The sequence below is a fragment of the Puma concolor genome, chromosome E4 (assembly GCF_028749965.1).
Source record: "Puma concolor isolate L17-30 chromosome E4, mPumCon1.1.hap2, whole genome shotgun sequence".
NCBI classification, from domain to species: domain Eukaryota; kingdom Metazoa; phylum Chordata; class Mammalia; order Carnivora; family Felidae; genus Puma; species Puma concolor.
The window spans coordinates 39529929-39555515 of NC_141683.1; the positions used below are offsets into that span (position 1 = coordinate 39529929).

At 50.7% G+C, this 25587-nt stretch overlaps 2 protein-coding genes across 6 annotated transcripts in view; one reads left to right on the forward strand and one right to left on the reverse strand.

The window, feature by feature from the left end:
- Window positions 1-1067: 1067 nt before the first annotated feature.
- LOC147572608 (uncharacterized) lies at window positions 1068-25342 on the reverse strand. Of its 2 annotated transcripts, none has more exons than XM_086693771.1 (3): window positions 25090-25342; window positions 3668-3792; window positions 1068-2498 (listed from the first exon to the last, which is right to left on the reverse strand). In XM_086693771.1, exons 1-3 carry the CDS (start codon window positions 25307-25309, stop codon window positions 2433-2435), a joined length of 411 nt encoding a protein of 136 aa, XP_086549897.1. In that variant the 5' UTR covers window positions 25310-25342; the 3' UTR covers window positions 1068-2432. The 2 variants fall into 2 exon arrangements, with proteins under 2 accessions (XP_086549897.1, XP_086549896.1); XM_086693770.1 differs by having other exon boundaries at window positions 1068-3370.
- Window positions 24284-25587, forward strand: part of VASH2 (vasohibin 2) — a 42880-nt gene continuing 41576 nt past the window's right edge. Inside the window, exons 1-2 of one of the 4 annotated variants that reach the window (XM_086693767.1) lie at window positions 24284-24491; window positions 25123-25523. In XM_086693767.1, coding sequence (XP_086549893.1) covers window positions 25308-25523 — 216 coding nt within the window. In that variant the 5' untranslated portion in view covers window positions 24284-24491; window positions 25123-25307. Of the gene's footprint in view, window positions 24492-25122; window positions 25584-25587 lie in introns of all 4 variants that reach the window. The other 3 variants (XM_086693768.1, XM_025921144.2, XR_015246000.1) reach the window with 3 other exon arrangements.

Consider the following 25587-nt stretch of genomic DNA (forward strand, 5'->3'; position numbering starts at 1 on the left):
TGGCGCAGTCGGTTGAGCGTCCGACTTCAGCCAGGTCACGATCTCGCGGTCCGTGAGTTCGAGCCCCGCGTCGGGCTCTGGGCTGATGGCTCAGAGCCTGGAGCCTGTTTCCGATTCTGTGTCTCCCTCTCACTCTGCCCCTCCCCCGTTCATGCTCTGTCTCTCTCTGTCCCAAAAATAAAAACGTTGAAAAAAAAAAATTAAAAAAAAAAAAAAAAAAACAACAAATAAAGAGTCAAACGTTTAACTGACTGAGCCACCCGGATGCCCCTATATTTGTATTTTAAATTGGTCTAGGCTGAATGGATAAAGCTCAGACGGCCTCAGTTGGCCAGGAAGATCATGTGTGGCCTTGCACCTCCTTGTGTCCCTGAAATCATTCTGCTTTGGGCTTGTGCCTCTTCGACCGACCAGTAAATCCGGCTTTTCCTTATGAGCACTGAAAACAGGGCTGCCCGACCAGGAGACCCACTGCCACTCCAAAATGGGAAGAGCACCCCCTCTACCGGTGGTTTCATGAACTGTTCTGGACTCCTTGCCAAAATTTCACCCGATTGCTATGAGGGAGGATGGGTGTGTTTGGGGGGATGGGTGATAGGGGGATGCCAGTTCATTTTAGCCAAATCTCCAAACCGGGGGGGGGGGGGGGGGGGGGGGAGTCACTTGCCCCAAAACGCACACGCGCGCGCGCGCGCGCGCGCACACACACACACACACACACACACACACACACACATTAAGCAAGTGTCCTCACATTCCCACTGTCTGGGGTGCATAGCATGAGAGACAGTGATGAGCATTAGCCACCAACATGTGTAGTGACACTTTCGAGGCAAATACAGGCATATCTTGTTTTACTGAGCTTTGCAGATGTTGCATTTTTTACAGTTTGAAGGTCTGTGGGAACCCTGCATGCAGCAAGTCCTTCGGTGCCATGTTTCCAATAGCGTTTGCTCACTTCGTGTCTCTGGCTCACCTTTTGGTAAGTCTCACACTTTTCAGGCTCTTTCATTACTATGACAGGTGAACTGCTGCGATCTCATGATAAAACCTGAGCGGATGAGGAGCTGCTTCTTAAGAATGAGGATAGAAAGTGGTTTCCTGAGCTGGAATCTACGGGTGAAGATGCTGTGAGGAATGTTGAAATGACAACAGAGGACTTAGAATATTACATGAGCTTAGGTACTAAAGCGGCAGCAGGGTTTTACAGGACTGAGTCTGATTTTTTGTTTTTATTTTTTTTAATGTTTATTTGTTTTTGACACAGAGAGAGACAGAGCATGAGTGGGGGAGGGGCATAGAGAGGGGGAGACACAGAATCCAAAGCAGGCTTCAGGCTCTGAGCTGTCAGCACAGAGCCCGACACAGGGCTCGAACTCACGAACTGTGAGATCATGACCTGAGCCGAAACCAAGAATCCGATGCTAACCGACGGAACCACCCAGGCACCCCACCATTGTCTTATTTTAAGAAAGTGCCAGAGTCGCCCCAGCCTTCAGCAACCACCACCCTGACCAGTCAGTTGCCATCAGCATTGAGGCAACACCCTCCACCAGCAAAAAGACTGTGACTCACTGAAAGCTCAGGTGATGGTTAGCATTTTTTAGCACGAAAGTTGTTTTTTTTTTTTTTTTAAGTTTTTAAAAATTTATTTTGAGAGAGAAAGGGCACGAGTAGGGAAGGGACAGACAGAGAAAAAGAGACCCAGAGAGAATCCAAACAGGCTCTGCGCTGTCACCACAGAGCCCACAATGGACTGTGAGATCATGACCTGAGCCGAAATCGAGAGTTGGATGCTGAACTGACTGAGTCATCCAGGCGCCCGAGCATTAAAGTATTTTTTAATTAAGACAGGTCTTTTTTTAGGCACAAGGTTACTACACACTAGACCGCAGTACGGCGTATACATAACCTTCATACGCACTTGAAAACCAAAACATTTGTTTGATTCGCTTTTCTGTGCTGGTCTGGAAGGGAACCCACGGTACCTCCGAGGCGAGCCAGAGCTGGGACGGTTGACAGGTGTGCTGCCTCAGCTCAACTGTCTGGCACAACTTCTGTAAAACGGGGAAGGTTGTGGTGTTTTTTTGCCAGAGACCGCTCCTCAGCGGAATACGTGAACTGCTCCTGTGGCCCCCCACCGTGTGGCTTCCAGCCACGTTGCCCCAGGGCTGTCCCAGTGGCACCATGGCAGGCTTGGTTCTTCCCACAGGCATCCCCCAGCTCAGCTGTGTGCCCCCTCCATTCCCTGTCCCTGCTGACCCCAAATCGAGAAGCAGAGGGCCTGCCTGCGACACGGCGGGCTCATTTTGGGCAAAAGGGTTTGCACATAACGTTGGCCTCCATTGTCAGGTTACTCGGGAATCGGGAAGCGCGCTCTCCACGTCGGAGTAAATACTTATCTGTGCATCCTGCAGTAGGTAACATCCTGCTCAGCACTTCTCCCTGTCACAAGCTTCTCGGGCAGGCTCCCAAACCTCTTTCACCTGCTGGCACACCTAGAAAAGAATATTTGTATTCCTCTCTAGGACGGATGGATGAGGCGGCTCTGATGGGAGCCCCCTGGCATCACCCACAATCCCCTTAGCCCTGCCTCCCACCCCAGGGCTCAGGACCTACTATCACGACCAACTTTAGCCAAAGGTTCTCCAACTTGAGTGTCCTCAGAATCACCTGGACGGCTTATCAAGGGGCGCCTGCGTGGCTCAGTCGGTTAAGCATCCCGCTCTTGGTCTCATGGCTTTGTGGGTTCGAGCCCCACGTCGGGCTCTATGCTGACAGCACAGAGCCTGCTTGGGATCTCTCTCTCCCTTTCCCTCCCTCTCTGCCCCTCCTCCATTTGCGCTGTCTCTGTCTCTCTCAAAAATAAATAAATAAACTTAAAAAAACATCAAGTGCTGACTGCCAAGCCCAGAGGTTCTGATTCTGCAGGTCTCAGGTGGGGCCCAATAATACATATTCCTGATAAGTCCCCAGGTGATGTGACGCCGCGGGTCCGAGGACCACACTTTGAGAACAGCTTGGCAGCAGCTGCCGGCTGGCTTTGCTTCCCCAGACAGGCTGAGCACACACATGGCCTCTTCAGGAGTGTCCACTTGGACTGGGCACCCCTCCCCCCAGAAGCTCCTCTTGGCTGCCCCAGACATGCTTCCTCTGGCCCGACTGGAAACATGAGCTGGCTCTTGTTGTCACTGTCCGGATGGGAGGCTTTTGTGTGGCCCCAGTGAAGAGGAACAAGGTAGGGATCTGGTTTCTCAGACCCTCGGACAGTTCCGAGCCCAGCAGGTGCATCTGTGATGTCGGTGGAGAAGGAACGCAGGTGGCTCCGCTGGCCCATCTCCAGCCTGGGGGGACCACAGCCATCAGGCATCTGCTTTGGTGGAGAAACAAAGTTCCGCCCACACGGAGCCCCAGGGAGGGCCAGGCTGACTCCTGGAGGGTGTCAAATGTCCCTCCTCCCTGTCAATCCTGTGTCTTTGTCCCCTCCCCTTTCCTTCCGACAGACCGCTTCAGGAAACAGGGTGGGTTACAGGTGGGAGCAGAGGAAAGGGGGCTAGAAGAATCTGCTTCTAGGAAAGCAGTTTCCTCCCTGGTGAAGACAGCACTGACACCCCATCTCCGCAGCCCCTGACTGCCATAGAGTGAGGAAGGCAAGTCACGCCCTTACCTGGTTTGGAGAAAAGGCAGCGAAGGAGAGCCCAGAAACTGGGCAGGAAACCAGGAAACCCACCGCTTCCAACAGGGAGAACTCCCCGGCTTCGAGTGAAGGCCTCTTTCTTCCGGGGGAATAGCCTGGGGAGGACAGACGTGGGGAATTTAACAGGGACAAAGTGTGAGAGGGGGTGTGTGCCTCATGCTGTGGTACATTAGTGAGGATGGCCTCTGCGGGCAGAGGTGAGGTAAGCGGGAGCGGGGGAGGGAAGGCTGCCGTCAGAGAGGGTGCTGGAGCTGAGTCTCACAGGAGCAGCCCCCTGTGCCCCTAGCGAGACCTCCCCTATGTTTCTGTCTTTTCCCACAGAGCCAGAAGCAAAAGCCCGAAATGCGGTGAAAACCTGCTCTTTCCCATTCCTCCTTCAGATCTCAAGTTTCCTCCTGCACAGTCTGGACTGACTTTCCAAAAGGACACATGGCTGATATGTTTTGCATGTTCCTGTCACCTTAGAGCACCCTCACGGACAGGTGAGCTTTTCAGAAAGGGGAAGGATTCTCCTGAAATTGAGGGGTTTGTAGGAAGTCTGTCCTGCACAGCAGACCAGATCCCATGATAACCTGTGTCCGAAACTCAAGTGTAGTTTTCACAACAGTAATCAGGGATGCCTTTGATTAAAAAACAAAAGGAAACACCCACAGTCTGTTCAAGCCCACTCCCAGAAACAGATTCCTCAGACCTGGGATCGTGCTGCGGGAGTTTTTGAGCATCTGACATGTTCCCGAAGCAATTGGGCAGGGGCCACCCTTTGCCTTTGGACGCTCTTACCACCTATTTGGGGGACTACCTGGGCTGTCGATGCATGGGGAGATTCCTCCTGAAACAGTGCTCTGGGGGCTTGGAAGATCTAACCACATCTCTGGGTTAGGAAGGAGCCCCCAGTTAAGAAATCGAAGCATCATCCAGAGCCGGGAGACTGCTCACTGGTGGCCTCTGCAGAAGGGTCCGTGGGCAACATCACCGATCCATTAGCAAGCAATGCTGGCCAGCGTCCCAAGTAAAAGGTTAGAGTCCTACTTTAGGAGAGGATACTAATACGTTCCATCTGTTGAGAACAGTTCGCAAAGGGGTTCATCTATATGCTCTCATCTGACCCCGTGAGGGAGGCCCGCTTTGGTTCCTATAACCACAGCGGCACCAAAAGGTGGCTGGGAGGGGCTTCAGCGACGCTGAATTCCCCAGTTCACCCGCCACAAGCCTGTGGTCTAAGTAAAATGGTGTAGGTGTGCTTGTGAACAATTTCCCATCACCCCCGCCTCCTTCCTTAGGGCCCACTAAGTGCCTCCTATAAAAAAAATTCTGGAGCCTCACCAATTACAGCCATTTTGCAGAAGAGTAAACTCAGACTCAGCCTTGCCAAAAGTTGCATAGCTAGGAAAGAATGGAGTCAGGGCCTCCCTTCTCACTCACTTGGGCCTCGCTCTTCAGATGGCCCAGAGAAGGCCTCTCTCCTAGCCTGTGCTGCCTCCTTTTGAAAAGGAAAGTCAGAACCCCTAAGCCAGTCGTGGCTGGCAGCCTCTGGCAAGGGACTTCTGCCTCTCAGCACCTATGAGACACTTGTCTGGATTGTTCCACGGAGATGCTCAAGAAAGAAGGCCTCCCATACCCAACCTGACTGGGGTAGCTACCCCCCTCCCCCACTGTTCCCTCGGGGAAGCTCCCTTTCTAAGACAACTCTACCCTCTGGGCCCCAACAGCGAGGATGTGTGTCAATGACAGAAGTTAGGGAAGGCATTCCTGGCATACAGAGGTGGACAATCGGGGCTTCTAATGATGACGAGGACAGTAAAAGCCACACTGGTGGTTTGGGGGTGTTTGGAATCTTTCGGCAAGGCCAAAAGTCCAACGAACCAACCCACATACACCTGAGCCAGAGAGGCAGAGACGATTTGAGTTCATCTATGTTAGGTTCTTCCATAATAACTGTATATTGAATAAAGTTTAAAAGGTCAATCCCAGGGCGCCAGGGTGGCTCAGTCGGTTAAGCATCTGACTCCTGATTTTGGCTCAGATCGCGATCTCACGGTTCCTGAGTTGGAGCCCCGCGTCTGGCTCTGTGCTGACAACACTGAACCTGCTTGGGATTCTCTCTCTTCTCTCTCTGCCCCTCCCCACTTGCTCTCTCTCTCAAAATAAATAAATAAACTTAAAAAAAACCCACATAAATCCTATCATGCTTTTCTAGTGTTGATTTTAGCAACAGTTATGAAGTTTCAGGTCTGCAACAGAACATTGATCTTAAAAAAGCTACCTTGGGTTTGGGTGACCTGTACCATGAGGCGGCTGTGCCTTACCTGGTGGACTCAGGAGAAGAGCAGGCCTTCTGGGAACCGCCATCCAGGCTCGGCTCAGGACTCACCTACACTTGAGGCTTGTGGGGGCCAAGCTGCTCTGGGGACCCCCTCTGTCCCTCCTCTGGTTAAATGGAGCAGTGAACTTACCCCCTCCCCTCCCCTCCCCCTCTCAGGCTCTGCTCTGTATCCTTGGTTGGAGAGCCCTGAGGGCAGAGATGGGCACCTTCTGGACCCTAGCCTTGCTCTAGGATGGAAAGGCTCTCCCTCCCACCTGGGGACACAGGCCAGTGTCCTGGTTTCTTTTCTTTTTTTTTTTTTTTTAATTTTTTTTTTTCAACGTCTATTTATTTTTGGGACAGAGAGAGACAGAGCATGAACGGGCGAGGGGCAGAGAGAGAGGGAGACACAGAATCGGAAACAGGCTCCAGGCTCTGAGCCATCAGCCCAGAGCCTGACGCGGGGCTCGAACTCACGGACCGCGAGATCGTGACCTGGCTGAAGTTGGACGCTTAACCGACTGCGCCACCCAGGCGCCCCAAGTGTCCTGGTTTCTAAGTTGGCTGGAGCTTTCTCCCTTGTCAGAGATGCTACTGAGATACCAGTGAGGGGCCTGGGAGCACAGGGCAGGGCAGCTAAGCAAGGAGAGGGGCCCTATCGCTGTTGGAACCCACGGGTTTCTGGATGCATGAACTGCCTGGCGTGATAGCCAACCTAGGTGGATTCTGTGGTGGGGGGTGGGCAGCAGAGAGTGGTGGACAGCAAACATAGGCTTTGGTGTTAGATCTTAAATGTTTGCTTTACCTCTTACTGGCTGTGTGACTTTGGACAGGTTACTGAACTCTCTGAGCTGAGTTTTACTGTGTGAGTGGATTAAATGAGTCCCCCACATAGTGCAGGGTGCCCTACAGACATTGGTTCCTGTACCCTTCCTCCTCCCCCAGAGTCTGCCTCCCCAGCAAGCTGGGCACATCCCCTGGGAGCCGCCCAGCTACCACGTCCTCCCATAAAAATGCAAAATCAGAGTCAGTCCCCAGAGTGCTGAGCCTCCTGCCCCCACTGTGTCTGAGGCCAAGGGACAAGGGAGAGAGCAAGCGGCCTTTGCCTCTGGACATTTCCTCCTCATTAAGCTCAGATGTCACCCCCGTCCCTGCAGTTCCCCATCACACAGGCAGGAGAGGTCTTCACATTTCCTCTTCTCCCTCTAGCCTCTCCCCACCCTCACCTCCAAGATCTGCAAGCCCCTGGCAGAGACAGGGAGTGCCACACCAGCAGAGCCCTGGGGCCACAGGGGCCTAGCTGGCAGGGTCCCAGTGGAGTCCTGGGCCCTGTTGGAGAAGAAGGACCTCTGCTTCTTCTGGTATCCCATGAGGATGATGGAGTCTGCCCCTGATGGGGTTATCAGTCTGATCACAGAAGCCTCTCTCCAGCCAGCTGTGCCAGGTTCCCATGGAATGTAAGCGCAGGTGGCTTTGGCCTTCTAGCAACAGTTTGGGACTGGCTCTGGGCTGGACTCTAGGCTAAGTCTTAACAGCTGTCCATGAGGCTAGACTTGGGTGAGTCCCCTGCGATGGCTGTGGATTTCCCTGTGCTTTCCAAAACGTGCTTCCTAATCTAGGTATTAGCACAGCTGTGACCTCAGCATGTGCTTGTTCCAAGCTGGAGGCTGGGCTGTTGTTTGTTGTGCAGCCACTGGGTGGCAGTGTGAAGCACTTTCCTACCCGTAGCCTCTGGCCGCTCCATTCCTTGCAAGAGGTATTCTCACACTTGTGTGTGCACCAGAATCACGTAAAAGACGTGTTAGAACATTTTTGCCCTGCCTCTTACTAGCTGCATGACTTTGGGCGGGTTACCAATCTTTCTGAGCTGATTTTCTGATTCAGCAGGTCGAAGGTAGGGCTGAGAATCTGCATCCCTAACAAATTCCAAGGTGATAGGGCTGCTGCTGTTCAGGGGACAGTTCGAGGGGCTGAGAGCTCTCCCAGATCCCTGGGAGCCCAGTGGCCTGGGATCAGACTCTCTGATTTCAGGAAGCAGGTGGACATGGCCACAGCTCTCCTCCCTGGAAGGTTCCTCTGCTGACACGGCTCTCCCCCAACTCCCCCCTCCCCCAACATCTTTTGTCACTGAATCCCTAGAGCACCTCTCCACCACAGCCCTCAGTGGCCAAACAATGAACCTCTCTCCAAAGACAGGAGTTCAATAGAGGGTAGGCGCCATTGGAGAGAGAACAGGAATTGGAGGAAAGTAACTGGAGAAGGTCAGAGAGGAAGGAGAAGGAGGAGGGAGTCTGCACACACAGTGGTCCCAGACTCATCTCAGATGGGATAACCACCAGGGGTGCAGGGGGCCTGAGATCAGGAGGCAGACCTGGCTGGCTAAGAAGACCCCTGGAGGCCAGGCCCCAGAGGCTCCCTCATGCACTTCTTCCTGGCCCCTATCCCAGGCTCTTTGCAGCATGTGACTGATTTCTGGCCAGTGGAATGGGGGTAAGTGATCATTCCCCACCTGGTCTACAAAGGCCTTCCTTGTGGTCTCCAGTCTCTCAGTGCATGTGCCACTTGGAGGTGAAAGCCCTGGGCTTCCTTGAGGGTGACGGAGCCCCTGACATCCCACGTGATTGCATGGAACGGGGAGCCCCGCCCCCCCTCCCCACACCAGTAGACTTTCCATGACCAAAGCATCAACTCCTACTGAAGGAAGGCGCTGAGATTTCAGGATTTCCCTGTTACAGCAGCTAGCATTCTCTTGACCCGTGTATCAGAGGCCCGCCCTGACGGGAAATGAGAAAGACAGCAGATGCCGCCACAGCATACAACCTTGCTGGTCTCTCCGTGAGCCTGATCAGAACAAGCACATACAACATCCCCTGCTCTAGGTCAGTAATAGTCACCACCTATTGAAGGTTACCAGGTGCCAGACACTGCTTTGTCTCCACTAACTCATTTACTCCTCACACCAATGTGAAAGGTAGTATTATAATAAATCCCTATTTTGAAGGTGCAGATGTGAGGTGGGCGACTGGGGAGCTGGTAGGTATGCTGTCCAGATCACATGGTGATAGCCTCTGGCAAGAGGCGGGGCCGCGATCTGAACCCAGGATGTCTGTCTATAGCCCACACACTCCAAACTATGCTATGTGCTCCCCCAAAGACTCAAGGCCCAGTCCCCAGCTGTAAGGAGCTTAAGCTGAATTGGAAAGACCTGAGGTATACTTGGGAGTGTGAATCTGGGGTTGGGGAGCAGAAGATTTCTGCCCCTAGGGTTGCTGGCTGTGATATTGTGATCTATAATAGGAAATATGTATCTGGTCTACGTCACTGTCACTGTTTCTGGCACAGGAGTCCTAAAACCCTTGGAATTTCCTGTGATAAGAGTGGTAAAGTGTCTTTGGTTATGTTAATGAGAGACTTTTGGAAATTACTGAAGGATGGGGACTGGTTGCCAGGGGAACAGACCGCATGATTAGAAGGCTAGAACTTTTGGTTTCACCACCCCCGCCCCCCCCCCCCCACACCTACCTCTGGGAAGGGAAGCGGGGTTTGAGGTTGAATCAGTAGCCAATGGCCAGCGATTTAATCAATCACACCTATGTAATGAAGCCTCCATAAAACCCCAAAACCTGTCTGAGAGTTTCAGACACCGTGGAGATTCAGGGAGAACATCGTCCTTGGAGAAGGCGAGGAAGCTCCAAACCCCTCCCCCAGACCTTCCCCCAGGCATCTCTTTCATTTGATTGTTCCTGAGTTATGTCCTTTTATAATAAATGGTAATCTAGTAACTAAAATGTTTCTCTGAGTTGTGAGCCGCTGTAACAAATTAATCAAACCCAAGCAGGGCATCATGGGAACCTCTGATTTAGAGCCAGTTGGTCAGAAGTACAGGGCATGACCTGGACCTGCCACTGGTATCCAAAGTGGGGGTGGGAGGGGTAGTCTGTAGGACTGAGCCTTGAACCTCCAGGATCTGACCCTATCTCCAGGTAGGTACTATCAGAGCTGAGTCAAATTGTAGCACACCCCGCTGGTGTCTGAGATGCCTGGTGGTGTTGGTCACCACCCACCCCCCCCAACACACACACATGTTGGAATTGGGAGCCAGAGCTGAGTTGCTAAACGCAGAGGCTGATGACCCCACAGTTGAAGAGGAAGGAGGAAAGGAAGATGAGAATAACGCAACAAGGACAGATCCACAGTAACCTTAGTTACTCAGTTCAATGACGTAATGAGTCAGTTTGGGGAACTCTGTGTGAAACACCCGATTCCCAAACTTCCCTTCCCTTCTGGCTCTCTGCATCATCCTGCACCCTCCTTTTTAGCTTTGTGGTTTCAGATCCGTCCCAAGAGTTGAACACAGGAAAGGGTCTATTCGCTGTTGTATCTCCAGCACCTAGAACAGTGCCAGGCACATAGTAGGGGCTCAGTAAATACTCCTGGAATGAATGAAGGGTGCAAGAAACACATCTGGCTAGAACCTGGCAGCAAGAGCCTCTCCACTTGGGAGTCTCAAATCATGGAATCTTACGGGCAGGGGAACTCTTAAGAGACCATTTGGTCCAAGCCTTGCTTCTCCTGAGGCAGTCCTCAGGAGAATCATCTTCTCTGTCCTTTCCTTAAAGACTTAATGAATGGCAAGGCTGAATGAGACCTTTAGAGACCGTCTAGCCCTGAGGGTCTCAAACTTGGCTGCGTGCAGTATTCCAGGCTGTGGAATACTGATACCTGGACCCACTCCCAAAGATTCCGATTTCACTGGTCTGGGCTGCAGCACCCCCCCAGGTGGTTCTCATGTGCGGGGGAGGTTTAGAATTAGGGATCCAGTCCAGCCCCTCATTTTATAAACCAAGCCTCAGAAAAGGTGGGGGCTGGGGGGGTATGCTTAGGATTACCTAGCCAGTTCTCAGCAGAGCTGAGCCCCAAATCCAATGACTGCTGTTCTCTGCTCCAAACGCATTGCCATCGTCTTTACCAAAAATTCATTTAGGACCTCCTGGCTCTTGGGGCGGAACGCTCCTCCCAAGGTCACACCTTTGAAACACTTGTTCTGGCCAGAGTGGATTTAGATTGGATCCAGAGTTTCAGTGTAGCTCCAAACACAGCTTCACTCTTCTCCTCCTTCCCGGCTCTGTGCTGTCCTTTTACAACCACACCCCAGGCTTCCTGAGGAGTCTCCGGCACACGCCCCCTAGAGCGCCTCTAATTCCCCTCCCCTTGCCTGGCCGGTTCATTTCTGCTCTTTCTTCCTCCACCTCTGCTGTCTTGAACCCACTCATTCTTTTGCTGGCCAAGGTCCTCCCCAGAGCATCCACCCCCACTGAGCTGCTCCCCAGGAAGACCTGAAAGGAAGTGAGTTCTGACTCCTTCTTTTGTATCCTTCTCATTGGAGACTCCCCCCAGCTCTGCAAAGGGAGGCTGCCTTCCCTCCTCCCCAGGATCTGGCTCACAGGCAAACAACTATCTTGAGTCACAGCCTTGGAACACACATAATCTGCTCTCATTTATTTAAAAAAACAAACCGAAACAAATAAACAAAAAACCCAAACACCAGTAGCCAACAAAAAAAAACCCACAAAAAAACACTGATAAAGGCTTTGGTGGAAGATGATCCAGAGTAGATAAACAGTTCCTTAATCAGTGGGGCAGTAAATAAACCCCTTTCTTGTTGGGGGGGGGTCCTCCCGGAGAGTATTTTGGGCAGTCTGGAGAGTTTTTAACCCTCACTCGCCCCAACTAGAAATGGCCCTACTGGAATTTTTACAGGCGGCTATTAAGCCTGAGTAGAACTTTCAGAGCGTTAGTACAAACGCTCTTACTAATTATGCCTCCAAACCGCTGGAGAGCTGTTTGGGGAGGCTGTTTTGTTCCTGGCTTCCAGGCACGGAATCTCTGGTTCCTGTCCCTCCCAGCCATGCTCCTGGGCTCTCCAGAAGGCTCTCCAGAGGCCCTCTGCTGCCTTTCACAACTCAGCCAGTTCCATTTCAGGCACCTTACAGCCGCTGAAGCCACCAGACTCCTATCTGTAAGGAGCTCAAACACCTAACACTGAGGTACCTGACAATGTATGGAAAGCACTCAGCACTCCTCTGAGCCCCACGGAAGAATTCACGATTGGCCAGTTGCCTCCTCACGCACAATCTTATTTAATCCTTCCAGAGCTCCTGTGATGTAGGTGTTTGGGGGCCAATTTTCAGAAAAGGGAATGGGCCCAGGGTCACATGGCTCAGCTGAGTTTATGTAGTGCTCTTTGCACTGACTATGCCTTAAAACATTTCTGGATCGTGGTGGTACTCACTTTCCTAAAAGCAGGGGGCTAAGAGTCTGCACACGGGAGGGAATATTGCCAAAGGCAGAGAGTCATGGCCAAGTGAAGAGGGAGGAGGTGAAAAGTGTGTAGAAAAATCATCCAGTCCAGAGTGGGGCAAACTGGACATTGTATGCCAAACACAGCCCATAGCTATGTCTTAATTAGCCTGCACTCTGTTTCATGATGGAATGTGGGGGAAATTGTATTTCCTAAAAAGATCCAGATTTCCAAGTCTGTCTTGAAAAACCGTAGATCTGAGGGGCACCTGGGTGGCTTAGTCAGTTGAGCATGTGACTTTGGCTCGGGTCATGATCTCACAGTTCATGAGTTCGAGCCCTTCATCGGGCTCTCTGCTGGCAGCACAGAGCCTGGAACCTGCTTCAGATTCTGGGTCTCCCTCTCTCTCTGTCCCTTCTCCGCTCGCACCCTGTCCCTCTCTGTCTCTCTGTCTCTCAAATAAACATCTAAAAAATAGAACAAAGCACCTGTAGATCCGAGCACACCAGCCATTTAGCCAACAAGTTGTTGAAGCTGGCAGGCAGCTGGCCTCTCTAAAGGGCCTGCCCTCTTCAGTTTGTAACGGCCCCTCTCAGCCAGCTTCCCCTCTTTCTGTTATCTGCCTGTGCCCTGTTGACATTTGAGTTTATGGCCCCTGATCTGTTTCTACCTACCTGCTTCTTACGAGAGAAGCAGGACCTTGAGAGGTGAAGGGACCCAAAGTCAAAGGCAAATGGGGTGACCTTAAGAAAACCACCTAGCTTCCCTATGCTGCAATTTCCTCATCTATAAAGTGAGAATAATGCTGACAGTGCCTGTCTCAGGTCAGCTCCGGCTGCCATAATAAAACCCTACAGACCAGGGGACTTAAACCACAGACATCCATTTTCTCACAGTTCTGGAAACGGGAATGACCAAGGTGCCAGCAAATTCGGTTTCTGGTGAGAGTTCCCTTCCTGGTCTTATAGACTGCGGCCCTTTGCTGTGTCCTCACATGGCCTTTCCTCAGTGTGAGTGCTGGGGGGGTGGGGTGGGGGTGGGCAAACTCTGTGGTATCTCTCCTTATGAGGACACGAACCCTATCAGATCAGAGCCCCCACCCTTATGAGCTCATTTAACCTTAATTACTTCCTTAGAGGCCCCATCTCTGGATAAAGGCACATTGGGGGTAAGGGCTTTAGCCTATGAATTTAGGGTGACACAACCATTCAGTCCCTAACAACACCCACTTCCTAGGGGTGTTGGGTGAGGGTGGAATGAACACATGCTTGAAAAGCACTCAGAGCAGCGTCTGGCACGTAGTACATTTTCAGTAAATATGAGCAGTCATATGACGATACCATCAAGAGGGTGGGCTTCCTCTAGCTTTCCGTAGTGCTTCTTCTGCCAAAAGATATGTCACTGTGGGCACCCACTGTGCTCCCCAGACAGCTGTCATCTTTCATAAGGCCAGGGAGAGTGTTACAATGAAGAAAGGAAGACGGGTTGGCACATTTCTAATGCTGACCCCTTTCCTCAAATGGGATACTCAGGAAGCACCCAGGGAGATGGTCAACGACAGACACCTCAGTGCTCTCCTCAGGGAAAGTCCACCCACCTCCCCACACAGCGCTGGGCTCACATTCTTTCTCCAGCACATCTGGCAAGACGTTCAGCCTCTGGATCCATGAATGCCTGGTTTTCCCATGTGTGTTGTCTTTGTTACATCTTACCTGTCCTTGCCTTTCACCTCCATGAGTGCGAAATTCCCCGGAAAGCACTGGGGCCTCTGCCTGGGTCCCAAAGACGGTCAGCAGTCATCTTCTGTTTGCCCTCAACCCACTTCCGCTCTGCTGTCTGCCCAGGAGGATGCCGTCGGCTCTTCTTTCTGCCTCCTGCTCTCACTGGGCTCCTTCAGGTCCAGGGCAGGTAACAGCCCCGGGGTTCCTCGTCATCCTTGATGGTTCCCCTCGTCTTGTAGGTGCCTCGGTGTACAGGGCTTAAACCTTCTTGAGAGTTCCACTGTGTCCTGCTTGCCCCTGATGGATACAGGAGGAAGCCGATCTGCACGTAGTTTTTCAGGGGACAGAACAGACATCTGAACCCAGAGAAACTGCTCAGTGGCCAGGCATGATAGGTTATGCGCTCTGCCTTTTCAGGGAGGATTGCCCAATTCCAATTACCAAGAATATTCATAATATATATCTTGAGACATTCACTAAATACCAAGATGTGGCTACGTGCCTCACCCAGGATGTTACAGGCAGAGCTAAGATTAGCAGGTGGGGTGACCTTCATATCACATGGGTTCCTGGACCTTCAGAAGCTTCCTAGTGTAGCTCCTGTATGACCTCAATCATGTGCCTCCATATTCATCAGCTTCAGGTCTCATTTGTCAGCTGGGCAGACCTGGGTCAGCGTGTTCCCATTTTCCTTTTGGACAGAAAGCCTCCCTCTCTTTCTCTCTCTCTCTCTGTCTCTGTCTCTCTCTCTATATATATGTATATTTAATGTTTACTTATTTTTGAGAGAGAGAAAGAATGCAAGTGGGGCAGACTGAGAGGGAGACACAGAATCCAAAGCAGGCTCCAGGCTCTGAGCTGTTAGCACCGGGCCCAACACGGGGCTTGAACTCATGAACTGTGAGATCATGATCTACCTGAAGTTGGATGCTTAACTGACTGAGCCACCCAGGCACCCCAGAAAGGCTATATTGTAAAACTTACTTCATTTTCATCTTCCTGAAGTACCCCAAAATCAAAAAGAGAGCTTTCTCATATAGCCCAACCATCACACAGCATCGAGCAACTGCTCCTCTCTGTGTGGATCCCAGGAAAACCCCACAAAGGCCAAATCCAAGTATTTGCAAGACGGCTGCTGCTACAGAGTGAATATTTGTGTCCCTCCAAAATTCATTCATGAAATCCTAGCCCCCGATGTGATGGTATTAGGAGGTGGGGCCTTTGGGAGCTGATGAGGTCATAAGGGTGGAGCCCTCATAGATGGGATCAGCACCCTTATAAAAGAGGTCCCAGGGAGCTCCCTTTTGCTTTGACCACATGAGGACATGGTAAGAAGATGGTCATCGATGAGCCAGGAAGAGGGTCCTCACCAGCGCCTTGATGTTGGACTTCCCAACCTCTGGAACTGTGAGAAATGAATGTTTGTTGTTTAAAAGCAAAGAAGTTTTTGTTAAGGGGTAGGCACAGAGCCTTCAAATGCACTGTTCAGAAGGGGACAACAGGTTTCTTCTCTGAAAGCTGCCATTGTGAGAGAAGACAGTAATTTTACAGCAGATGATTCTCTTATTCTCTGGGTGAAAAGTAGGTGTAATCCAAGAAAGTCTTAAATTTCTGCTCCCTCTGGCCAAATGTCCTCAAAGGACCTTAGAACCGTAAACCTGGCCGGAACGACCATTGTCCAGGGCCCCCGCTGCTACCAGTGGATTATTTAGGCCCCAGTGTGGTTCTTTCTCTGGTGGCTCCCCTGGTCTCATTCATTCTGTTTCTAATTCTCCTCCATGCTCCCTGCCCTCTGGCACCCCCTCTCCAGGGGATAAGTTAGAAAAATAAATAAGCCTGAAATTCAAAGGACGTCCCTTAGAATTTTGAAGCATCAGGACAGTTAAACTTTTTGGTCATCAGGACATCTACGAATTGTCTGTGATTACCATTTGAATCTATGTTCTTCTTGCTATTAAAAAAAAGAGAGAGAAAAGAAGAGAAGGAAAAAGAAAAGTAGCTGATCAAGTGAATCGAAGTGTAATTCTCAGTTCTGACACTTACTAATTATATCGTCTTGTGCAAGTTCCCCAACCTTTTAAAACTTCAGTTGTTTCCTTTGTAAAATGAAAATAATTAACACCTATCTCACAGGCTTATTATAGTAGACATTTATTGTGTTTTCAAGGGTTGTTCAGTCCCCCTCCTCCAAAAATTTTTTTAATTGGAAATGATTTCAAACTTAACAGAAAAGTAGAAAGTATAATAGTGCAAAGAACATCCATATACCCTCTACCCAGATTCATCTACTGTTAACATCTTGCCTTATTTCCTCTATCATTTTCTCTCTGCACACATGCAAGTGCACAGTGGTTTTTTCTGGACCACTTGAAAGTAAGTGGCCCTTCCCCCTCTATACCACAGTGTGTATTTCCTAAGAATAAGAATCAGGATAGTCCCTATTCATCACTGTAGTTTAGTTTATCAACTTCAGTAAAGTTAATATAGATGTAATACTTTTATCTAATTGAACATCTATATTACTATTTTGTCACTTGATCCAATAATAACATTTACACTGTTTTTTTCCCTGCAGGTCAAGGTGCAGTTTAAAAGAAAAAAAGTTTATTCATTTATTTTGAGAAAGAGAAAGAGAGAGCAGGGGAAGGTCAGAGAGAGAGAGAGGAAGAGAGAGGATCCCAAGTAGGCTCCCGAATGTCAGCAAGCCCCGATGCGGGGCTTGATCTCACTATGACATCATGACCTGAGCCAAAACCAAGAGTCAGGCACTTAACCAACTGAGCCACCCGGGCGCCCCCTCAAGATGTAGTTTGGATCAGGTGTCACATTTGGTTGTCATGTCTCTTTGGTCTTCTTTAATATGGAACATTTCTACTGACTTTGTCATTTATTACACTGACAGTTTAAAATATATACAGTTTTAAAAACAGAACTTTCCTTATTTTGGATGGGTCCAACACTCTTTCATGATTAGATTCATCTTATGGATTTAGAAAGACTGAGCTCCCATCAATACCTCTAACTCCAATTCTCCCCCCAGGCTCCTTCCTTGTTTCTCCCCATTCCGTGTTTGCATGCTCCCTCTTCACAGTGAAAACACCAATATCAGGGCATTAACTCATTTGCTTAATCCTATCAGACATCTCAAATAGTTTCAGAATTGTGCAGCCTCTTTTGGGCACTCTGGTTACGTCTGGGGAATTTCCCACCATGTGAATCTTCTTTCTCTAAGGTAAAATCTGGAAAACTCCCTAATTGTTTTTTGCAGGGAGGGCACAAACAGGTGATCTGAGTTCCACCAGTCAGATTCACAACATTCAATCACCATGCGATATTGATTCCCAACAAGACGGGGAGGACATAGGCTAAACACTAACATCCATTGTTGCACTAAACATCCATTTTGCTGGTGAGAGTGGGTGAATAGTCTGGATTTGAGGATTTTACCCTTTTTCCAAGAAAGATACAAATCCGTTCAGTTATGAAGCTCCCTTCAAGGTTGTGGCCAGTTGCAATCGTCTAGAAGCTCTTAGGGAAGAGAGTCAATGAGTAGAGCTATAGTCTGCTTGATTCAAGCTACTATAGCTGGTCCTAAGGCCGTAGTTGATATCATCATCTGCCTTCTCCATTACCTTTTCTAGACGTCCCTCACTCTTGCCCAACACTTCAGCTGGTTTATCTGGATTGGGTCATCTTCATTTGTGGGAGAAGGTCTTGAAGTTCTTCATGGAACTACCCTTATTGAATTGTAACTGCTATCACTGCAAAATTATTACTTTACCAGGAGCTGTGAATCCCTTGGGTTCCCTGCAATCCAGGAGAAGCCATCCAAACCTACTATACTTTAACTCCTTTCTTTTTGCCTGTGGCCTGAAGTGGCCGGGGAGCAGTCACAGCTTCCAGATCAGTGGAACCTGCACCCTGGCAGAGGCTTCTCCCTGGAAACCAGAACCTCTCACATAACAGAGTCCAAAGTGTCAGGGACAAAGAGCACAAATCTCCTCAAGTGGGTCACTGACTGCAATGGTGGAAGGTGCCACTTCTTACCATGTCCACCTCTGTCCTTCGGTTCCTGAATTCATCCTTTTTAGCTCTTAAGGATCAGTACCATATATTGGTCATTAGCTCAAAGCGTATTAGAACCTGGAGGGCTGTGCCATAACTCTGCAAAGTGTTGTACCTTAGCTTTGCCTTAACTGAGTTTCAATGGGCTTTTTCATTATACGATCAGGTCAGCTGTTTCTGGGTATGGGATCCATGGTAAGACCAGTAGGCCATGCTCATGAGCCCATTGTTGCCCCATCTTTCACCATCAGATGGGTCTGTTGTTCTGAGGAAATGTTGGATAAGGTAACATGTCAATGGATAAGGTATTCTGGAAGCTCTCAGATGGTGATACTATCTGAAGCCCTGTGGGCAGGGAAGGCAAACCCATTTATGGTGTTTATATTGATTGGGGTAAAGTCAAGTCACTGCCTCCTCCAGGGTAGAAGGTCCATATAAATTTACCGGCCCCCAGCTGGCTATCTGAGGAATGCTGTGAGACAGAGCACCTGGTATCAGTCTTTGCAGTTGGCCAGCTGGGCTCACTCAGCAGTGGCAATAGCTTTGAGCCAGATTTGGCTTAGATTTGGAAATCAGGTGAGGGTCTATGATTCTTTGCTATGGTGCCCAGAGTAAGCCTTCTGCTCCCCAGCATTTTTTCTGATTATACAAATCAAGCAATAGCCTAAGTGATGGCTCATCTATCCCCCCGTTGTTAGGGTGGTTATCAATTTGGGATGGTCCTGGTGTATACCACTTGTCCCCATGTCATTACTACTAGTGTACCTTTTCACTCTCAAAAATAGCTCGATGTGGAAAATAAATCATATGCATACCCCTCCCTTAGGAACACCATGACCTATTAGCCAGCATTATGAGTCCCTGTAGAGAAAGTGACCCTGAGCGCTCCTCTACCTTGCCGTCCATTGTGGTATGATCACCTTTTCCTTTATGATTAAGTGCTCCCACCTCACCTCTGCAATTCTGGGATTTTTGTTATCTTCACAAATAGTAGGCAGCCTAGTTACACAGCACCCTCCTCACTACCATCCAGCTTGGACTACAAGGACAGCCACTACCAACTGCGTCCGTACCAGTGCATTCTTTATGGCCTTAGTGTGGGGAGTGTCTTCCGGTCTGGCCCAGGAACTGGTCAGGTGGTGGGTTCTGGAGCCATACTGAATTAACCCTTCTAATATTCCTTCCTTCCTGACTCTTCTGATGCCTTCTTCAACACCACACAAGGAAGTCTGCTTTCTCTACTTTGCTTATTGTTGAGACCAGGCTTCAGAGATCCATCCAAGCAAACATGGGGATTAGGACAAGCTCTAGGCATCCTTGCTAAAGCATGAAATGTGGAGTTCTTTTTTTTTTTTTTTAACATTTACCTTTGAGAGACAGAGAGAGACACAGAGCACAAGCGGGGGAAGGGCAGAGAGAGAGGGAGACACAGAATCTGAAGCAGGCTCTAGCTTCAGGCTCTGAGCTATCAGTACAGAGCCCGACGTGGGGCTTGAACCCACGAACCGTGAGATCATGACCTGAGCCAAAGTCGGATGCTTAACCGACTGAGCCACCCAGATGCCCCTAAATGCTTAGTTTTGTATGAGTATCCCCAAATCAATGAGTTCTCCTCATTGAGCTTCTCTCTCCCATCCCCAAATATAATATCTTCAAGATCCACACGTTTCCACAGTTCCTGCCAGTGCACATTAGCCAAGCCCTACAATATCTTTGGCAGGTATGATTTTCATCCCTGGAGCAGGGTTTCTTTTTTTTTTTTTTTTTCTTTCTCTTAAGTTTATTTATTTATTTATTTATTTATTTATTTATTTATTTATTTTTTTAAATTTTTTTTTTCAACATTTATTTATTTTTGGGACAGAGAGAGACAGAGCATGAACGGGGGAGGGGCAGAGAGAGAGGGAGACACAGAATCGGAAACAGGCTCCAGGCTCTGAGCCATCAGCCCAGAGCCCGACGCGGGGCTCGAACTCACGGACCGCGAGATCGTGACCTGGCTGAAGTCGGACGCTTAACCGACTGCGCCACCCAGGCGCCCCAGTTTATTTATTTTTGAGAGAGATAGAGAGAGAGAGCACAGATGTGTGAGCTGGAGAGGGGCAGAGAAAGCAGGAGAGAGAGAGAGAGAGAGAGAGAGAGAGAGAGAGAGAGAGAGAATCCCAAGCATGCTATGTGCTGTCAGCATGAGATCATGACCTGAGTCAAATCAAGAATTGGATGCTTAACCAACCGAGCCACCCAGGTGCTCCTGGAACGGGGCTTCTTCTTTCCACCTTGGGCTGTGCTACCACTTGACTCTGGATATTGGTGGAGGCAATAAGTGGTCTTGAGGCAAACATGCCATGGAGAGCCGCGGGGGGTGGGGGTGGGGTCTTCTCTGGGCAAGAGCATTCACAAGGGACTTGAAGGGTCAAGATACTCATCCACTGAGACATCTCTATTCCAGGATTCTGAGTCCCCCTCTTTCCCTATCAGGGCTCTGACTTTGACGTGGAAGCCTGTGAAGGTCACGTATTAGTACCCTTTGCAGTTCTGCTATCATGTGATCAGGTCCTGGGCTTGATTGGAAGAGTCTATCCTGTGGTTGCAGGAAATAAGACTCTCTCTTAAAGCTGCCATGGAGGCTCTCTGGCTTTCAGAGCATTCCGTGAGTTGGTAATTAACTGCTCTGAGCCTGTCATTTTCTGTTTCCAAGGTCTCTCACACCTTATAATTATCATTGTTTCCAAACTGATTGAGGGCCACAGCTACTTGATCTCCTCATGCCTTGCTCTCCATCCAATTGACCACAGTTAAACACAAGTGAGAGCTGTGGAGCTCTTGCATATCGGAGCTATTACCTTCCTTCTCAGCATCAGCAAAGGATTCTAGTGATTTCAGACGGGTAGGCAATTCAACCCCGAAATCCATCCCAAGCATGTGCTTTCTAGAACCACTTCTGGAACCCCTTGTTTTAGCTCAGTTTCCCTAGAAAGCAGAACCTAGAAGCAAAGGTAAATCTGACTGAGAAGGCAGCAAGAGCGAGCCAAAAGGGAAATGGGAGTAGGAAAGGATGAAACGCAACACAAGGTGGTATGTTATCATGCAGGTAACTGCTTCATGACCAGCTGCAGAGAGCCTCGGAAGCTTATTCAATAGGTATGTCTGCTCAATCGCGCGGGACGGACAGCTGCAGACAGGCTATGTTGGAAAAATCATGACTCGGAACAGTCCATAGAAGGGAGGAAGGAAAGAGAACTCACCTGCCCGGCTCCCTCCCATCTCCGCTTTCTCATTGATCAAAAGGCTCCCCGCAGGGAATTAATTCCTTAGGATGCATCTATCCTCTTTGATGGCTGCTTAGAAGCCACATCCTGCAGTGTGGCATTTCATCTGAGTCTCGAAGCAGTGGAAGAGTCAGAGACTGCACGTGTGGCTGGCCAGCCTGGCTGTGCAGCAGCAGCCAAGAGGGACTTGCCTGGGGCAAGTGACTAGCCAGGTCCAGGTGGCTGGACTGCACAAGTCTATAGCTGTGGAGGTAGCTGTAGAGCCAGGAGACAGGCAAGGTCTAGCTAACGTGAGGAGGCATATAAGGTGTGTTTGATATATCCCTTAATAGGCTGTTAATGTCAACAAGTGGTGGAGCCAGAAACATGATCTGTCAGGTAGGATTCTGTCTTCAGTGTCTTTGAGACCCCAGCAGCTGGCACTTGGAAAATGAGATACTCTTTGACCCGTTTTTCTGGTTCCAAACCTTCCGCTACACAGCCCTGCTATTCTGGTCATTATGTCAACAAATAGAAGAGTAGGTCAACCTCATACTCTCGGAGGTTGAGCAAATAGTCGCCACGTGTCCCTGTTCAAATCACAAGTTGGCTCTGTCCCACTGTGTGTACATATGGAAGGCTATGTCACTCTTACTAACTGCTTGAACTTTCAAAACCCAGCGTCTCTCTGGCCTGAGTTCAGTGTTACGTAACCTGAAATACACAAGGACCTGAAGAATAGAGTTGGCTGGTCCACACAATAAGCACAATTCTCTAATGCTAAAGAATTCTCAACAAAAGGGCCCTCTGCCTCTCAGTCCTGCACTTGGACAGCACAGTTCACTGCAGAAGCCTTCTTACCACCATTTAGGGAAAGCAGCCAAATCTCATAGCTCTCTTTATACACCGTGTCATGTGGGTCCCTACTGCACCCCACCCCCAGGGAAGAGGAGAACAGACATTTGGAATATTGGAGATGAACAACAAAGGCTTTCCCCCCAGCTGTCAAGGAGTTCTGGGGTGCTGGGGGCAGGAGCATGAACTGATAACCCTCTCTGGTCCATAGGATTTGATTCAGGTAAAGCAGGATCCAGGCCCTGGTTTAACAGGGTGATTGTACTTGTTTGGACTTGGCCTGAGTGGGACACCGGGAACTGATGCCAAGGAAGGTGAAACTTGCCAGATATTCTTCGATGTTCGCCAGCTGGTCTGATCACTTGAGCTTTGAGAGCTCAGTTTTCTCCTGAGGGATTGTGAGGTCAAATTTTCACCCTGTGCATACAGGTCTGCATCCTGAAATCCTCACCCCCCTGGATTTGAAACTCAGAGGAAGTAAGGAGAGAGCGATGGATTTGAGAGATGAGGGAGAAAAGAAGAGAGGAAGGATGTTCAAGATGAGAAAACGTCACTCACAGAGGCATGCTTTCTTTTAATCAAGAAATGAAACCTGAGGCAATTATGTGGTGAGAAGATAAGCTTCTTCCAGTTTCCTGATTTTTTTTCAGGAGTGCTATTTCACTTGCATTATTCAGATAATTTCCTGAATTGGCCCATTTCTTGTTGTCCAGATGGACCTAAATTATTATTCTCATTGTCTAGAACCCAGGTCTCCTCCCCCTAGGCCCTGGCTGTCCACGGTACCCCAGGGCCTCTGCCCATGATGCCTCCACCATCAGTGGCTCTTTGACAACCGAATTCTTTAATTTTTTTTAACGTTTATTGATTTCTGAGACAGAGAGAGAGACAGAGCATGAGTGGGGGGAGGGGCAGAGAGAGAGGGAGACACAGAATCAGAAGCAGGCTCCAGGCTCTGAGCTGTCAGCACAGAGCCCGATGCGGGGCTCCAACTCACAAACCGTGAGATCATGACCTGAGCCAAAGTCAGTCGCTCAACCGACTGAGCCACCCAGGCACCCCAAAAACAGAATTCTTAATTCCAGGTTAACTTAGAAATTGCTGTCACAACTGCCTATCCTCTCAAAGCTTCCATGGAGTTTAAAGAGAAAGCATATTTGGCTAGGTTCCTAAGTGTCCCCTAAAGAAAAAGTCAGAGAATCACAGAACTTCAGAGCCAGCACAAACCTTACAGTGGGGATCTGTTCTCTTTTTGGAAAGAGAAGTTAAGGCCCAGAACAAGCAAGTAGCTTGTCCTGGGTCACACAGCTTAGCCAAGTGACAAACCTGGACTTAGAGCCAGCCCCAGGTCAGTCGTCTGCTGCTCTTCTCATCTCAGTTTGCTTTTCTTTTTCTTAAGGAAAAAAAAAAAAAAAAGAAGAAGATGCCTTTAAGGCAAAAGTGTTTCTTGGAGAGTGTGGAAAGGCTCCCACTCCCCCATCCCTCTCTCTGACCCCTTCTCTAGCTCAGTAGCTATGACAGAATAGTGGGGGCCTGACTGACCTCCTGGGTTTAACTGTCACATATCAGCTTGGGCTTAGAAGGGATTTATTAATCATGACTGATGTCAGAGGGTACATGCTGTGCCCCGTTGTTGATTTTGGAAAATTTGTTTAATGTGAGATAAAAAAAAAAAAAAAAAAAAAGATTTAATTTTGTGCTTCGTGTGACAGCCCAGCCTAAACCATCTGTCACTCCCTGCTAGGGGCAGGTGACTGTGTGCAGCCTTCCTCAGGGAACGAAGTTCTAAGGACAAGCCCTCCTCTACCTCGGGGTCACTTCTTGGGTGGCTTTGTTTCTCCTCTGCTTCCCATAGGTGCGAACTCTCGCAGTGCGACGACCCCTGGGGAAACTTGGTCTTAAGTCCCAAGGGCAACCGCCGCAGCCCCGCGGGGCTCCCAGGACAAGACAGCGATCGGATTTCTCGTGGTGGCCCAGCTCCCCCTGTTCCTCTCCCCTCCTGCCCGGGAACCCCCGGAGCCAATCAGAGCGTCGCGGAGCTCCCGGTTGTAGAGTCCCGAGGCCGGGACCCGCCCCTCTTTGTTGCGGTGGCCAATGGACGCGTTCGGAACATCGGCGGCTGCCCGGGTGACTCGGTTATATGTCACAGAATAACATTCGAGAATGGGACATGGAATGAGGCGACGGCCGCAGCAGCCCCAGCAGCCCCAGGCCCAGGCCCAGCAGCCGCAGCTGCCGCAGCAGCCCCCGCCGCCCCCGCCGCCCGGAGAGGCTCCCCGGCCATGAGGCCGGCCGGCCCGAGGTAGGGTCCCGGGGCTGCGGCGCGCCTGCCTCGCGCCCCGCCCGCAGCCAGTCCCCCGGGGTGCCTGGCGCTGGAACTCGGGGAGGGGGCGGGTGGGGCCACTTGCACGGGTCCCTGGGACTGCAGCCGCCTTTCGCCCACCGGCCCCGGGAGGGCCCGGGCGGGCCTCCGGGCGGAAACGGGACCGCCTTTGCCAGCCGAGGCTGCTGCTGCGCCCTCGCGGCAGCCCGGGCGCTCACGTGCCGGCACGTTCTGGGCTCGGCTGGCGCTCGGCCACATCTGGCACCAAGGAATGCGTGGAGCCTTGTGGGGACCTCCCGCTCCTTCACGCAGCACGAGCTGTCTTTCTTCTCCCTACCCGTCCACTCCGCACCCTCCGCGCTCCTTGTATCCCCCTCCCGGTGCCTGGGGGTGTGTGTGAAGCTTTGGGACAAAATTCGAGTCGGCTTCCTCGGGAATTGCTGGGCTGGAAGCTCGTGTTCAATTCCTGGAGGGGGTCTGTCGGCGCACGGTGTGAGCGGGGAGTGACGCGGGGACACTCCAAGGCCCCACTGCCGTTGGACACAGCCCCTCCTCGGTTCCTCTGGTGTCCACTTACCCGTGGTGTGTGCTGTGTCTCCACTGATTTCAGGCTCGGCCCGTAAGCGGAGCTCCAGCCGCCGCTCCCGGTTCGCGCGTCCTGCGGCAGCCAGAAGCAATGGAGAAGGCCGTCCCGGCGGGGCGCTGATCCCCGCGCGGCGCCCGCGCGCGCACACACCTCCCGCCGCCGCCGCCCCCTTTCCGCCCAGCGCACCCCCGCCCCGCCCTGGCCCCACCATGACCGGCTCCGCGGCCGACACTCACCGCTGCCCCCACCCCAAAGGCGCCAAAGGCACCCGGTCCCGGAGCAGCCACGCGCGGCCCGTGAGCCTCGCCACCAGCGGGGGCTCAGAGGAGGAGGACAAAGACGGCGGGGTGCTGTTTCACGTTAACAAGAGCGGCTTCCCCATCGACAGCCACACCTGGGAGCGCATGTGGATGCACGTGGCCAAGGTGCACCCCAAGGGGGGAGAAATGGTGGGCGCCATCAGGAACGCCACGTTCTTGGCAAAGGTCA